General features: G+C 36.7%; 1 protein-coding gene across 2 annotated transcripts in view; it reads left to right on the top strand.

Moving 5' to 3' along the window:
- ADAMTS6 (ADAM metallopeptidase with thrombospondin type 1 motif 6) overlaps positions 1 to 16,729 on the top strand; it is a 151,319-nt gene that overhangs the window by 119,709 nt on the left and 14,881 nt on the right. For both annotated transcript variants that reach the window (XM_074813305.1, XM_074813304.1), the window contains 2 exons: positions 10,280 to 10,409; positions 13,953 to 14,157. In XM_074813305.1, coding sequence (XP_074669406.1) covers positions 10,280 to 10,409; positions 13,953 to 14,157 — 335 coding nt within the window. The remainder of the gene's footprint in view (positions 1 to 10,279; positions 10,410 to 13,952; positions 14,158 to 16,729) is intronic.

Genomic DNA, 16,729 nt, shown 5'->3' with positions numbered 1-16,729 from the left:
GCAGGTCACTGTCATTTCACAGATTTGACAGTATACAATGGAAAAAATATTTGGCTCTGAAGGTGTAGGCCGTTGTCTAGATTAAAACATTTTGACAACTCAATTTTAAGGGAAGAGTTGTGAATCCCTGAAAATTGCATACATTTATTAATTTGAAACTTTTCTGGGGGGAAGAGACTTCTTTGGTAGCTTATGGTGGCTAAACCAGGCACTTCTTTCTCCTTTCAGCTTAGTATGAAGATATACTATGGTCACTTACTTTCACTGAGCTCTCTGCTCAGGGAATAAATATTTCATTGTAGCTATAATTCATGTTAAAAACTGTATCTGCTTTCTCCATATGAGTACCTGCTCTTCCCCTTAGTTTATGAAACACTTTTCGCCATATGCCAAAAGAAGACACAATTTGAAAAAGGAACTGAGTCAGGGAAAAACAAAAGGGAGACAAAGGTTGTAGGGACAGAGACCGTAACTGGACAGCTTGACTAACATAAATATGAAGTGTTGAGAAAACTTAGAAATGAAACCACTGCCTGTCTTTGTTTATTTCTATAGGATTCATTTATGACGTCTGATACTGAAGTTCTGTTTACTTAAACTCTGTCTTTAGAAAAACCATTATGCTCTACATCAAAGGATAACAAAATATTAAACAGTTGAAGAATTTCTCAATGAGAGTAAAAGAAGGACCATAAGCATGTGTGAGGAATATTAGTATGGAAATTATTTCTTATTTATAAGGTTAAAAAAATTATATAGTGACAGACTGTGAACAAGTTAGTCATCAACATTTTCCTACTTCTTATTGTGATAGGTGTAGCTCACCTGTATTGCATGGTCTTATGAAGGTTTGATCATATGATATTCCGTCTTGATCTGGGAAAGCTCTAGGTGACATAGAGCCAGATATACTTTTATATCAAAGCATAGGCTCTATATCAAAGCTGTAGGCAAATTAAATTCTAATCAACGTATTTAACTTCTGTCCATTTCTGAACATGTCTATATTTTAATGTTATGTCTTTTCGTCTAGGTTTATGTAACATTTAAGAAGCTGTCTTAAAGGAAGATCAAATTTGCAAGTATTTAGAAGCTGGGAAGTGACAGAAATAAGGATGATTATTAAATCTTAAATTGTTTTCTGTAGTTGTGGCTGTTCTGTGAAACAGGAACCAGTTGAGCAGGGACCATTTTCTGAGGCTGTGTCACAGGCTAACTCATGTCCATTCCATACTACTTAAGTCTAGTTCTCTCTAAATCAGACTGTCTGTATCTGCATTATATACCATTTGATGAAGTTGGTGACTCTTAAAACATTGTTATTACTTGATGTATGCTTTCTAATTCAAAAAATCTAAAAAACTGAGAACTGCATTACAGTCCACCAAAATGATGCTTCTGTATTGTGAACTTGAGGATATTTGTTGAATGTCACGAAGCAAAGCACAAAGGCTAGAGCAGCATTTTGACAGTGCAAAGTTTAAATAGTTTTGGAGTATTATATATTGCAGAAGTGTCTGATCTTTGTGTAGTCTCTTCTTCATAGTATTTTTAGAGGAATCCACAGCACTCATCTGGAGCTGCCTATAGGCCTTGTCTTGGAGAAGGATAACTAGAGCAGTCAAGGAACAAGCTAAAAGCAAGCTAGGAGCAACCACAGTCTTTAATTAGATGGTAACGTGCTGTCTTTTCCACTGGATTTCTATATTATGTTCATCTCTGCTGTGCTGGTGAGTCACATCTGACAGACACATCTGTAAAAGCACTTTAACTTTTCAAACAGGACCTCTCTTCTAGGGCCTGTCTCAATTTTGCAGAATAGGGAGCATGATAAAGGGAATGGTAGCAAGGAGAAGGGTTTCCTCTTACAACAGCTTAATTTGGTGCCAGAGCTCTGGATTCCATTCCTGCCCCTCCTTGTGTGGTTCTCATGTGATACTGAGCAACTCAAAGCATACATTACAGTCTTACTTGCTAATTATCAGTTCATCATTATATTCATACCTCTCTGTAATGTCTGACCTCTGAAGCATGCAGTGAATTTCGTCATTGCATGAAGTGTGTCTAAAGCAAAATATTCTGAAAACTCAGCCAGGCATCTGGAATCAATGGACTTTTTTCACAGTAGACATTATACCTCTTCTTCCCTGTATTCTTCATAGAGTGGTCTAGGAGATAAATTAACATTTGTGAGACAAAGTTACGTGTTTAAATATCCTCTAAAAAGCAGAAGGAGTTAGTCTCATTCGTGTTAAAGGAGTGGTGTCATTCATGTTAATGAAGGAAGTAGTGTCATTCATGTTAAAGGAGAAAAGAATGAAATATTCCATAGTTTCTCTGCCAGTGAGCATCATGTTCTGTACAGTGAACCAAGCAGGAGTCAAGTCTTCAAAGTCTGAGGTTTATTCTGAATTTTTTCTAAAAATAGGGTCTTCAGATTTACCAGGTAGTTAAAAAGGCTTGCCTGGTAACAGGCAATCCTTATTTTTCTGGATTCATGTACTTAAATGTAGAATGAAAATATAATTTCATTAATTTCTAATATCTCTTAGTACCTGTTCTTAGGCTTGGAAATCCAGAGTTGCAGCTTTTCCTTCCTACACAAGAACCAGTATTGTCTATACTGCAAAACTTTTCTTTAAAATCCAGATTTATAGTACCTGAACTAGTTCCTCCTCTTTGGGAACATTATGTAAAACTGAGCTACATATATTCTCCATATTAATTCCCTTTTTGTCCTGAAACTTCACTGATAACTGTTCTACTCTGAGTCAAGAGTTTTCAGAAGGAAAGTTTGTTACTATCTCGTATAGGTCTTTATAGCTGGTGGCAGACTTGGACAAGACTACACAAAAACAATGCCAGAGAACACCAGAATGTACAGTGCAAGTTTGTCTATACAGAGAAGAGTGGGAGAGGAGAGAACACAGGGAATTCAGAAGGGGTGGATGGGTGAACGTTGGAATTCAGAAAATATTGATGACGATAACAGAAGATTTTCTTTAAGTACTGATTACTTTATTATTTAATGAGAAAGTCTGAGAAACAGAATAATATGTAGAAATAGGAAGTGAAACAATGAAATGAGGGCTGGAAAGAGAAGAAAAAAGTGCTAAAATAGGAAAGGGTGATACATATCACAGATCACAGAATTGTAGTTCATTTACTCTCATGCCTTATACGTTATCTTTTAGCTTTCCAAGTGCAAGTGTTCTTAATAAGGAATTGAACTGCTGATGGCATTGTTTAAAAACATCCAACAAAAGAAAAAAAAATCCTGTGTGTTTTTACTTCCGTATACATTTAAAAATACACTTCAATAAGTGCATACCCACCTTTTTTAAATTTCTTCCACACTTAATCAATTCTAGCAGTAAATGGCAACAAATCACAGCATTTATTACTTGGAATTTACCAGGTATCCTAAGCATTGGTTTTGATTTCAATCATTCTATTAGAGTTCATCTCTAGATGAGTTAAATATCTTAGATATTCATGGTTTTAATGAAATAGTCAGTCTACTATTATTAAGTGAATTGATTGTCATTCAGTTTTTCTTGCTGCTCTTCACTCGTGTAGAGTGGTACCTACTGTGTTTTCTTTCATGCCCTCAGATGAATTATGAAACTGTCTTTAGACAAATAAAACATTTGTCTTCATCAAGGAAAATATAAGTTTGGCTCTGTGATGAACATCTTGTGATCTGATGAGTGAGTTCAGAAAGTATGTCTGGGTTAACCAGCATGCACTAGTTTTAGTGATGCAGGATTCACTATGTATTGGTACTGGCATCTTTGTAATTAACTGTTGCAATTGCAAACCACAATCTTTGGTATTGCTTTTAAAAATAGATACAGCATTTACATGCCTGCAATTTTCATTTAAGAATAAAATGTGCTCCATGTAATTTAAAATTCGTCTGCTGAAGGTCATGCAGACTATTTGTGAATTGAAATCTGCAAAACATCTCAGTTCTCTGGAGATTATGGTCACTAAACCACTGGAGTTTTGTTTTCTATTAGAATTGCATTGACCAGTCATGAGGACATTTTATGTCTTTTATTATAAACTGTAAATCTGTAGATTTGAAAGCAGAGTGTTTCTGTCTAACTGCTTGTAATTATTCCCCCAAGAGTTGAAATGAACTTGTTTAGCTGTGCTTTTTAGATTATTTTAAGAGAGACCATATACTCAGGGAAGAGTTGATAATTTAAAAATATTTTTCTCAAGGCCCACAGGGCTTAACCAAGTTGTAGCTGTTGTCTGGGTAAAAACTGCACTTCTAGCTTTTTCCATGTCTTTTTGTTGTCCTAAAGTTAGAATCTGAATTTTGTTTCTGAGATTTCATGTTAAATAACACTATAATTAGATAGAAATGATGTCAAGTTTACATACTGTGTGGCAAGATGCTGCAGAACATTTTAAAACTGGATTAATATATCGGCTGGCATAGATTAAAGATTCTTCACTGTGAGTGAATAATGGTGAATACTGTCTTATGGGTGATATGTACCTGACCGATGTTCAATAAATAACATGTCTGACAATTTTTTTTTAAAACTGAGAACAATGATACTTTGTGTTCATAGTGCTTCAGAATACTTTCTTATTACATAGCTCCTCAGAAATGAATTTACTGAGGCTGCCAATTTTTAGCCAGAGTCTAGAAGGAAATGTGTCTGATGCCAGTAGGAAATTCAGTGAAAACGTAACATTAATATCTATGCTATTCCATAAACATATTTGCGAGAATGGGATGCATCATTAAAATGCTTAAATCTAAAGTGTGTATAAATTATTATTTATAAGTGATTATATTTGAGGAAAATATCATTGCGAAGGCAACATTCAGCCTATTTTATCAACCACAAGAGAATTAAGGCAGCTTGTGATAGAAAGGGTAAATGATTATTTGTCATAAATTCTATGTCAACTAGCAGCGTCATGTTACTAGCATTGCTGTTTGGGGAGACCTTTTAAATACTATTTCTCATCATGGTGAGGTTTGAAGAAATACTTGTGAAAAGAAATACTCCTATTCAGATTGTCAGATCTGATTTTAATTATTATCTGTCAGCAGTGTTTGCATAGATTATAGAATTTAAAGTGAATCACCTTGTCACAGCTTCTCAAGTATTTCTTAATATAATATATATTGGCCGGGCCCAAAGAGTTGTGGTGAATGGAGTTAAATCCAGTTGGCGGCCGGTCACAAGTGGTGTCCCCCAGGGCTCGGTTTTGGGGCCACTCCTGTTTAACATCTTTATTGATGATCTAGACGAGGGGATCGAGTGCACCCTCAGTAAGTTTGCAGATGACACCAAGTTGGGTGGGAGTGTTGATCTGCTCGAGGGTAGGGAGGCTCTGCAGAGAGACCTGGACAGGCTGGAGCGATGGGCTGAGGCCAACTGTAGGAGTTTCAATAAGGCCAAATGCCGGGTGCTGCACTTGGGCCACAACAACCCCCAGCAGCGCTACAGGCTTGGGGAGGAGTGGCTGGAGAGCTGCCAGTCAGAGAGGGACCTGGGGGTGTTGATTGACAGCCGGCTGAACAGGAGCCAGCAGTGTGCCCAGATGGCCAAGAAGGCCAATGGTATCCTGGCTTGCATCAGCAATAGTGTGACCAACAGGGGAGTGATCTTACCCCTGTACTCGGCACTGGTGAGGCCGCACCTCGATGACTGTGTTCAGTTTTGGGCCCCTCACTACAAAAAGGCCATTGAATGACTCGAGCGTGCCCAGAGAAGGGCAACGAAGCTGGTGAAGGGTCTGGAGCACATGTCGTATGAGGAGCGGCTGAGGGAACTGGGGTTGTTTAGTCTGGAGAAGAGGAGGCTGAGGGGAGACCTCATCGCCCTCTACAACTACCTGAAAGGAGGTTGCAGAGAGCTGGGGATGAGCCACTTTAACCAAGTAATAAGTGATAGGACAAGAGGTAATGGCCTCAAGTTGCACCAGGGAAGGTTTAGACTGGATATTAGGAAGTATTTCTTTACAGAACGAGTAGTCAGGCATTGTAAGGGGCTGCCCAGGGCAGTGGTAGAGTCCCCATCCCTGGAGGTGTTCAAGAGGCAGGTTGACATAGCACTTAGGGATATGGTGTAGTTGGGATCTGTCAGTGTTAGGTTAACGGTTGGACTAGATGATCTTCAAGGTCCCTTCCAACCTAGATGATTCTGTGATATTTCGATCTACTTGTCAAGAACCAAAAAAAGAGATTATAAAGGAGACCCTAATCTAGTAAACATTTTTCTCTCTCTTTCATGCTGCAACTGCTGTGTCTTTTCTCAAATAAAATAGTACTAAAGGAGTAGAGAACTGATGAAAATAATCTCTCACTCTGTGTGTGTGTGTGTGTTTGTGTATATATGTATAAAAACATATAACAACAACATTGAACTACTAACTGATGTGAAATTTTGAAGAAAAGTATAAAGATCTAGAAATAAGTGACAAATGGAGCAAAGTGTAACATGTTAGGTCATGCTTGACTAGCCAGATATATTTTAGTATATAACTAGTTTTCTAGACCAAGGAAATGTAGTAGATTCATTGATCTAGACTTTATTATGGCTTTTGTTGTCACCTACACCTAAAAAAGAATTAGAAAAGATTAGCAGACAAGAGGTGTGGGTAAAATGTAAATTACTGGGCCAAAAGGCATTGAGCCTAGTGGGCTTCTTAAAGACCATTCACATGTCTCATGGAACTTGTTTTTCTTGTTCTGATGGCAGCATAAAAAGTAGAAGGCTCTGATGAAATTTGCTGGCAGTGCAGCACCAGGAGACATATGGGAAAGACTGAGATATGTTGTAGTCATGATAAAGGCAGATTTGATTTTAGGATGTATTTAAAGGTATTAATGACACTGGATAAGGCACTAGTAAAATCCTTCTGGAGTACTGGGCACGGTTTGTACTGTGACTGTAATAAACTCAGGTGTGAGCAGAGACACAGATGGGTTGTGAGGGTGACCAAAGGAGTGGTGTATCTAGCAGCACAGCCTTGATGTGGTTAACACAATAAAGTTACTTAAGCTGTAAGACTGTTTTGACTTAAAAAAAATAAATTGGCAATTAATGCATCTAGAATGGAGATTGGAATACTTACAGTAGTCACGGGTGTGAAGTTCAGAGAAGAAGAATGTACCTGGGCTTGAAGTCGAGCTTGATCTGTTTACGAAAGGGGTTACATAGAGTGGTTCCCAGCAATGAGAAGGGTGTTACTTCTAGTTGTGTATTTGAAGTTCCTGTGTTCCAAGGTTATTTAATTGCCCTTATAGTGCAAGATCTTGCTGAATTTCAACTTTATATCAATTCAGATATTAAGTGCTGAGAATGCTATAAATGGTATGTCTTTATGTGAAGCTCTAAAATCTTTGATACCTGATGAATTAATATCTGAAAGACAATATCTGTATATTAACACAATCAACCAACATCTGCAGAGGCATGTACTTGAGGCCCTTGAGGGTCCCCCATGCTAATAATTTGAGTTGTTTCTCAATTCCAACTGGACCAAACTATCTAGCAAAATGATTTTTTTCCAACATGTAAAACACATAAATTGAAAATCAGTAAAAAAGTGGAGGTTGAATACTCTTCAAAAATGGTATTCTATTTTTGGCTTGTTCATGTAGATTTGTGTATGTAGGATAAACTTGGGAAACAGTCTGACAGCCTTCTGCACTGTTTAGTGGTACCTAATGTTGTCTAATGTAGCATCCAGATACATGTAGAAAGAAGAGCATGTGGAAGAAACTGATTGATTTACCTGGCTCACCTGTAAGACATATGTTTCATATTAATCAGTATCTTTTTCATAAATAAAACTTAATTTAAAATGATTGTGATGTTTATGGATAACCTGAGATGTGTGAAATGATTTACAACCTGATTTAAAGTGCTTACTTTGTGAAGGTTATGTGTAGCTGTAATCAAAAAGGACATAACTCAGCAACAAAGCTTCAGACTCTGGATTTAAGTACTGCAGTAGAGTGAAGACTCCAGCATTAGGCATCTTTGAATGATTTTCAGGTGAGGTGAGGAGGCAGGTGATTTTGAGGGCTGATACAAAGTTCTTACCTGCTGAACAGGCATTCTGTAAGAAACAGCATGTTGAGTGATGGATCTAACTCCTCTCCTGCTTGTCAGGAACATGAACATTGGAGTTGAGGTCACATGGGACATTTTTATGTGCATAAGATCTGGACTGCTGGGTTTTCCTGAGTATTTGAATTAACAAGGCCGGGTTTTTATGTGAGGGATAATGCCCATATTTTGCAGGATGCCATGACAGTTATCTATTAAATAGCAATTCCCTATTGCAGTGTGAAGAAATTTCAGCTGGGAGTACATCTTCAGAAGAATACTGTTAACTGTATGCCATAGAAAGTTGAGGAGTCTAAGAGGGTAGTCTAAAGGGAAGATTTTTTTTAAAATAAGCATTCTGGGCCACAGTGCAGCCAGGGATGAAAGATTCATGCTGCCCATGGCAGTAAGACAAGAAAGGAGTTTAATCTGTAACCAGAAAATAAGACATTCAACTATCACAGGCAGGTATGGATTTTCATCCTTGCTTTCAAGATTGTTTAGATCGTTTAGACGTTTTAGACTGTAATTGAATAAAAACTAGAAATAATCTACAGCCTAGAAACCACAGTCTTGACACCTTAGCTAAATTAACCGCTATGTCACAGAAGTTACAGTGTGCTCATGGGAATTAAGAATCCCCTCATAGTGAGAAGGGATCATACCTACTCCTGCATCTGCAGCCTCATGGGGGAGTGCGTGCTATACTCTCAGGACTCATGAAAAAGGAGGTTACCATTTTCTCCATGTCCTTTGCACATAATGTCATGAAGACATTTCACATGTGTGTAGACTAGGAGACTTCTGTTCATAGCCAAGCAGAATGCTTTATGGGCCAAACTTCAGGCATCTCAAGGCTAGGCTTGGCTCACTGTTGGAATTAAATACCTGAATTCTGTATAGATCACATTTTAGGAACCAAAGTAGGAGATTTGATTCTTGTCCGTAATGAGTAACAAAAGAAGCAATTGCAAGGTAAGTTGTTTAGCTTGTTTAAAATGAGCAAAAGGACTACGAATGTTTGGTGAAAGAAATCCCATGTTTTTAGTGGGATGTTTAGTGTCTGAAAAACATATTTATATAGTTAATTTTATTACTGCATGTCTACCTCCTATAAAAAGCTTGTCTTAAAATGAAGAGAGGGCTGTAAAGTTTGCAGATATTTGAAACCAGGATGTTTTAATCCCAATTTAATTGTATGAATTTCACATTTTGGAAAAAATTAAATAATTACTTCTGGTTTTAAGAAAGGCTCAGGGACTTTTGCAACTTTTATCATACAAATAATCCTATTATTTCAGTATTATGACTGCTCATGTTCAGTAAGAACTGCATATGAATTGCAGATCCACAGTCTTAAAGACTAGCAAACATACAGCTTGTTCTAAAAAGAGTGGAGGAGGCCATGTGTACTATTTACAACAATACTGCTTTACAAGAGTAACAGCTGCACTGTTGTCATATCAATGGTTCTTTAATGCCTTTCTTTAGATCCTGTTTTTTAAAAATCAGAAAATGTGCTTAATATGCTACCTCATAATGTTGTCTTGGCAGTTATAGGTCATTATGTTTTGGGAATAATAATCAATTCTAAACTGCCCTGTTGATGCTTAACAGTGAAAGAGGAGCTGGGAGTGCCAGATAAAATGAGCATTCACAGAGACAAATTGCATCTTCAGAATGAATAATACTTCTATTATTTTAATGAAGAAAATGTTTACAGGGTAACATGTATAAAAATGCAGCACTGTTTCCCAGTATTGCTGGTTTATTTTAAACCAGAGCACATAAACAATAATTCTGCATTGAAGTGCGACCACATTCTATTTGGTGATGTTTTCTTTGGAAATTTAAGTATCTTTTACTAGCAGAGGAGGGTGGACAGAAAATGGATTTTGTGCAATATACAAATAAAAACAATCTGTTAGTAAATCTATAAATATATTCCCGTTGTTTTTGAAAACAACGGCAATTTAATATACTTGTTCAGTGGGTTGGCCTAAAATTGAAGGAAAATGAAAGATTTATTGTGGTCAGGGAGCATTCAGTCAATTGGAATTCACATCCCTGCAGCACTCAGCCAATTAAAGTGGGATGCTAGGATTAATAATCAATAGGTGAAATACACTTTCAATCAACAGGTAGAAGAGCATGAATGATTAATTAATGGTGTTTCATTTCATCCCAAGGTGTGCAGAAACAAGAAGTAGTGTGTAAAAGGCTGGATGACAACTCCATTGTACAAAACAATTACTGTGACCCTGACAGTAAGCCTCCAGAAACCCAAAGAGCCTGCAACACTGAGCCTTGTCCACCTGAGTAAGTCATTGATCACTAAAATGGACATGTGTTTTGCATAGATAGGAAAATCTGTTGACCAACTAGTAAAACCTGTTGACCAAATGTGTATAAAATTCTGATCTCTTATTAGGGTCCTGCCTTATCAGACAGGATATTTGGTTTTGGTTTCTTGTTCCTCTGAAATCAGTTGTGGAAAATACATACTTAATCTAGAGGAGGCCTGATTTCACTGAGGAACAGTGCTGTTTAAACTACACAAAACAGCTCAGACATTGTAATTAAAAAGATGCTAGCAAAGCAGTTTCTTAGGGTGTAAGTGTCAGATGTGGTGAATAGTGCTCAGAGTAGAACTGGGGCCATTCTTAAGGCCACAATGACAGAATAATCTTGAGGTGAGACTAACTTTGCCATAGATATGTATATTGCATACTAAATGTTTGCCGTATTTTTAAGTATATTAAAATTTGTGCTGAAGTGTTTATATGAGAAATGGCAATCATAGAAACTGCTTGATAGACCAAACCATTTACTGATGATAGTTTTGTGAAGCAACTTTCTCTCCAGGATACTCAGTGTTGTACAGTAGTGCTCTGTGCCTTTAGGATTAGATGCCTCCTTGGTTACATCTGTTTAGTTTTATTTTTAAAGATCGTTGTATGCTATATATTGAAAAGATAATTAAAACCACAGCAGCTCATTTGTTCAAAAATGAAACTTGGCAAGGTCCAATAGCATAGATTCATTTTACCACAAAAGCTTTGTAGAAACAGTTGTGATACTTTGCACTAGAAAATAATTTCAGCAGATGCACTACAGCTCCTTCTTATGTTTTGAGACAAGTAAAACTTGTGGAAAAAACGGAAGAGATACAACAGTTCATCGATTCACAAGTTCTGGTTAGTTTAAGTTTGGTGATAATCTGTAGCTGTATTCTAATTGGGCATGAAAATCATTAATGCTGATTAAACGTAGATACTGCACAATAAAGAAGTACTGTGGTCTCTTTTAAACGTCTCTTAGAAACGGTAAAATTGTAGTATAAAGGACACTGGAAGAAATAAGACAAGACTGTAATGCATTAAAATCCTAACAGGTCTTCATGAAGACAGTTTTTTCCTAGAGTATCAGCTGCTTCCCCAGTGTGGTTACTGGTTGCAGGATGGCAGAGCAGTGTTTTCCACACTTACTCCCCCTGTGTCATGTACCATACTCCTCTGATATAAACAGAAGTTATATATAAGAAGCCATTACACTGCTTTCACCTTGAGTGTATTTGAATATGAATGTGCTGTCTCACAGACAGATCTAAAGCAGGTCTAAATCACTGCCCCTACAGTCTATGTGTAAATATATGTTTACCCTGCCAGGATGTGCACTTGGATTCTGTTTGGATAGCAGTGTTTAACATGGCTGTAAGTGCACTAACTAAACTCTCACACCATGTACTTGAGAGCAGAACTTGGGAATGTTCATGTTTGGTCAATTCCTTCTTAACAAGCACATCCCTATCCCTTCCTTTGTGTGGCTTAACAATTAACAAATTAGCACTATAAAAGATAGTGTTAACATAGTTATTCCGAACTAGTTAATTTTTTTTTTTTGCACTGACGTTATTTTAAAAACAAAAACGAAGAAAAAAACCCCAACCAACAAAGTGGGACACTTCTGGATTCTCCATCCAGTACAGCAGGGACACTGGTGTTTCACATGGTGAAACTCATGTCATCAACATTCAGAAAGTGGCTAGTGTGTATTAGTCAGCATCTGCTTGAATATGTCAGAGCAGATCAGCCCACATCTGCCTCCATTCTGATATTCCCCACAGGGTGAATACAAAGTGCAAAACACCTAAGGAAGGGTTCTTGATTCCTGATCCTCTAAGTCTAAAAGGCTGTTCAAATAACAGATAGTTACCCAAAGAAGTTTGATCCTTTTGTCTGAAAGATTTATCATCCAGTAATACTTACTCTTTACATAGAGTGGCCAAATACTTCCTTTTTTAATTAACAAATTTTCACTTCCCTTGTGTTGTATACCAAAAGTTATGAAAACATTACTCTTTCTAAGTGAATGGCAGTTACACTGTACTTGATGTCCCTGAGCAGCAGCAAAGACTATGTTTGTTCATGGTATCTTGTTTGTTATTACAATAAGTAACAAAGTTCCAGATTTCAAGAAATGATGCAGGTCTCACAGTTCTATTAATTATGAATAATACTGTCTTAACATACAGTATAAACATAAAAGGTACCTGAGAATGCACTTGAGCAAATCATAGTACCAGCTAGAAATTAACACTTCAGTCTCTCCAGACCTCTGAAGAGCTTCTAATTCTCCCTACTGTGGTAAAAGCATAAGTTTGTTGATGAAGAATCACAAATTAATTCTCTTTTGCTGGGAAATTAATGACAATATGGCGTATTTGTTTGTATCTCTGCATTGATCTAGGTTCATACTAGAATATATTACATGTTCTATAACACACGACAGGATAGCAACACTTTTTTTTTGACAGAGGCTTCAGAAAGCAACAAATCTTATGAGGCAGCTCCAAGCATACCTCCAGGAATGTCCACATAGACCGACATGCCTGGCATTTTTGGCATGTTGGCATTATGTGATAGCATACTAGATTTCACCTTCATCCTTTGCAACGATGATTCAGGCGAGTGTATCTAATCAACATATGAAATATTGAAGACCAAATGTGCTCAACAATGTGAAGAGATATTTCCAGTGAACTGAGCTGCATTAACCATTCATCGTGGGGGGGAGGGGGGGGAACCAACCAAAAGCCATTTCAGCCAGATTAACAGATGCTTTAATCTCTGCAGCAACACAAAGTGATCTAAATATACTGCACAACTCTTGACTTTTTACTATGTACACACAAACAATCAGAAGTTTCCTTTAGCAGCTATCATGCAGTGCTTTAATTTTTTTAAATATTTGTTGAGGTCATTTTTTTAATGTGATGAATTCTTACTAGTGTTTGCTTTACTTAATCTAATAAATAATATTTTGAATTTCAGTATAGCCTCTTATAAAAAAGTTTAAAAGTGTTTTATAATCAGGAGAGAATTAACACTCAGAAAACCCAATTTTGAGATCAAATTATTTTTCTGTAATGATACTAGAGAGGCAACCATCTTGGCTTTTAACTTGTGCTGCAACCACCTACAGCAGTGGTTCCCAAACATTTCCAGTTGCAAACTACTTTCAGAGAAATAATTTCAGGCAAGTCCAGTATAAATCTACTTAAATAGCTGCAGTTATGTCAGGCTTAACACTCCTTTCTAACTACTATGGCATAGGGTGGAAATTGCTGCTCTAGAAAAATACAAAGTAGTAGTATTATTGGAAGATATGATTGCAGTGAGGCATAAATTAAAATGTTCAGTAAAAAAACCTTTAAGTTTCTACTTTATTTCACTATGAATCTGTGTATTGTTAACAGTGATTTAGGCCTAGTAATTTAAACTATTTGGATTCTGGGTTTATGCAATTCTCTACTCTGTTTCTGAAGGGTATTAACTGAGTCTCCTAACTTTTTCTATCCAGATGGTTTATAGGAGATTGGTCAGAATGCAGTAAGACCTGTGATGGAGGAATGCGTTCACGAACAGTTCTCTGTATCAGAAAGATTGGACCTTCTGAGGAGGAGACACTGGACAATACCAACTGTTTAACACACCGGCCTATTGAAAAAGAGCCCTGTAACAATCAGTCCTGTCCCCCACAGTGGATTGCTTTGGACTGGTCAGAAGTAAGGCAATTTTTGCTGTGTTAGCTCATTGGTAATAGTGGGGACAAGAATTAAAGACCACTGAATGTTAGTACATTTTCTATCACTGCTTGCTAAGCAAAGGATTAATAAGAAATATAAACCCTCATAGATATAGTATTGAAGCAGTTTTTTCTTTTTTGTTTCCTTCTGTGTGGTTGGTTCTGTTTTTTTGTCAAACAATTATGACCTGTTTTCATTAATGATGGTAGAAAAATAGTGAAATACAAAATAGAATAGCAAAGTAGTAAAAAAACCCCAGTGAAACAAAAAAACCACCTAGAATAGCCGTTTGGTATGAGAAACATTCTTTAAAACAAAAAAGCAATTTCCATTTCCATTGGTTTTTGAACAGGCAAATAGCTGGATAGTAGAGATGATGGTTTTACAGTATGAGAAACCAGAATAAACTGCTTTTTTTTTTTTTTCCTGAAGCAACCATGCTGATGTAAAGCATCACCTTTCTTAGCAACATGCCTCAAGAGGCGGACCTGAAAGTTGGTATTCTCTTTATTAAAGAAAGAACATCTTTTGTTAAGTATGGTGATACCTGTTACAGTATAAGCTATAAGCCAAGCTTATACTATACTTTATACTGGTTCAAGTATTAAATTTGAAGATGTGAACCAGTGCAGTTGAAAGGAAAGGCAGATACATTTAAATGGGACTGCTTTGCATGCAAATCAGAATGCAGAAATGTCTGCATGCTTTTTCAGATCCTTGCTATACTGGACTCCCATCTCACCCCACTTTTTATCTCAAAGTACACTTTGAAGTACTTACAAGTTAGGATTTCCTGAGTTTCCATATCTGTATCCTTGCTGTCAAATGCAGCCGTATCATATAATTGCTCTCATAAATTGATTAAACTGTGTTCTAAAATTAGTTTCAGTGTTTGTCCACTGCTTCTTGGAGAACTATTCCTGAATTCCAATCTTTGAATTGCAAGAAGTGTCCTAATGTTCTAATTCCATGCCAGTTTATACCTATTTGCTTTTGTTATCTGAAACAGCCCTTCTTCCTTTCCAGCTATTATTCATCAGAAATTCATCTTGATCACATTCTGCTTTCATGTTTCAGTTTGAAGTCATCCGTTTGGGAAAGGATGACTAGAGTTAAATGTATATATTGTCCCAGAGGAGGTTTCACGTGTGCCTCATCCTTTTGTTTCCTACCTCTACTGAAAATACATGTAACCTGGAGTGTATCAGTATAACCTAAATAAGCTTCTGTTCAATATCTATCACATATTGTTTATGTAAGTCATCTTACACTCTGATAATATATCCAGATCTTTATCCTCCTCTTTAATTTCTTTTTTTTTTTTTTTTAGAAATGCATGCTCTTGCATGTCATACTGCCAAAATTCACTTCATTTCAGTTATTAATGTCTTCATGGTTGTCCAGTTCTTTCTGTAGAGCATACCTCTGTAACATCAAGGTCAGTTAGTTACCTGTGCTATCTGATAGTTTCATTAATTTCAGAAACACTGAACAACTGAAACTACTTTTGTATGAACATTATTAAGTAGACTGGAAAGAAACATGAATCAGATCAGTCCTATGACTAATCCTAGAAGATCTTTCTAGATAGCATCTCTCAACTTCTAAACTTTACCAAGTTGTCTACCCTTTTTCAAATACTTTACTGAAGCCCAGGTACGTTAGAACAGTCCCACTACCTTTGTCTAACAAAAAAATGAAAGATTACTATTAGAATAAACTGGAATGATCTACCAATGATATACCCATGATTCACTGTGTCCCATTTTCTGTATATGTGCTTGCTTTTAGAGAGTTTCATTCAAAGTAAATGATAAATCACTGAATACTGTAAAGAAGGTTGATGTGCCTGTAGCTGCACAGATCTCTTCTGTGCACAGATACTTTTAGCTCCAAGAAGGAAGTCTACTAGCATCACTGTGAGCACACATAGAAGTGGTACAGAAGAGCTCTTACCATAATTTGTTAATACAGATAATATAGTTCGCGAAATCACAGATTAGGTGATCTTGGAAGGGACTTCTGAAAGTCATCTTACCCAACCACCCCTGCTCAAGCCGGGCCACCTAGAGCCGGTTACCCAGGACCATGTCCAGACAGCTTTTGAATATCTTCAAGAATGGAGACTCCATCCACTATTAGTTAGTAATAGTCTAAGCATTATGGCAGTACTTAAAAGTAATAATATCTGCATTAAATCACAGTGCTGAGAGCTGCCATGGAAGCTGTTGTTCATCTCCTTGCTGTCTGAATTGCATGCTTGTATAACCTCCATCTGTTTTTCTTAGCTGAAGAAACTACTTCTGTAGACAATTTTTAAATTTTTATTGTTACACACATTATTTTTCTTTGAACAAAAGAAAAATATGTCAATTTGCTGTACTGTTCCATTGGTTTTGCTCTGTAAGGAATTATGAATGAAATGCCATCTTAGTGAACTTCTATATCGAAAAGTCTTCTAAAATATAATGTGAACTTCTGAAATTTTTTTGTTTTCATTAACTTACCAGAGAGATGCTTTTCTTATATTCTGAATGTCCTGTTATTTGTA

Source organism: Strix aluco, chromosome Z, assembly GCF_031877795.1.
Source record: "Strix aluco isolate bStrAlu1 chromosome Z, bStrAlu1.hap1, whole genome shotgun sequence".
In the NCBI taxonomy this organism is placed as follows: Eukaryota; Metazoa; Chordata; class Aves; order Strigiformes; family Strigidae; genus Strix; species Strix aluco.
The sequence above is the reverse complement of the archived record's forward strand: the minus strand, read 5'-3'. Positions and strand labels throughout refer to the sequence as shown.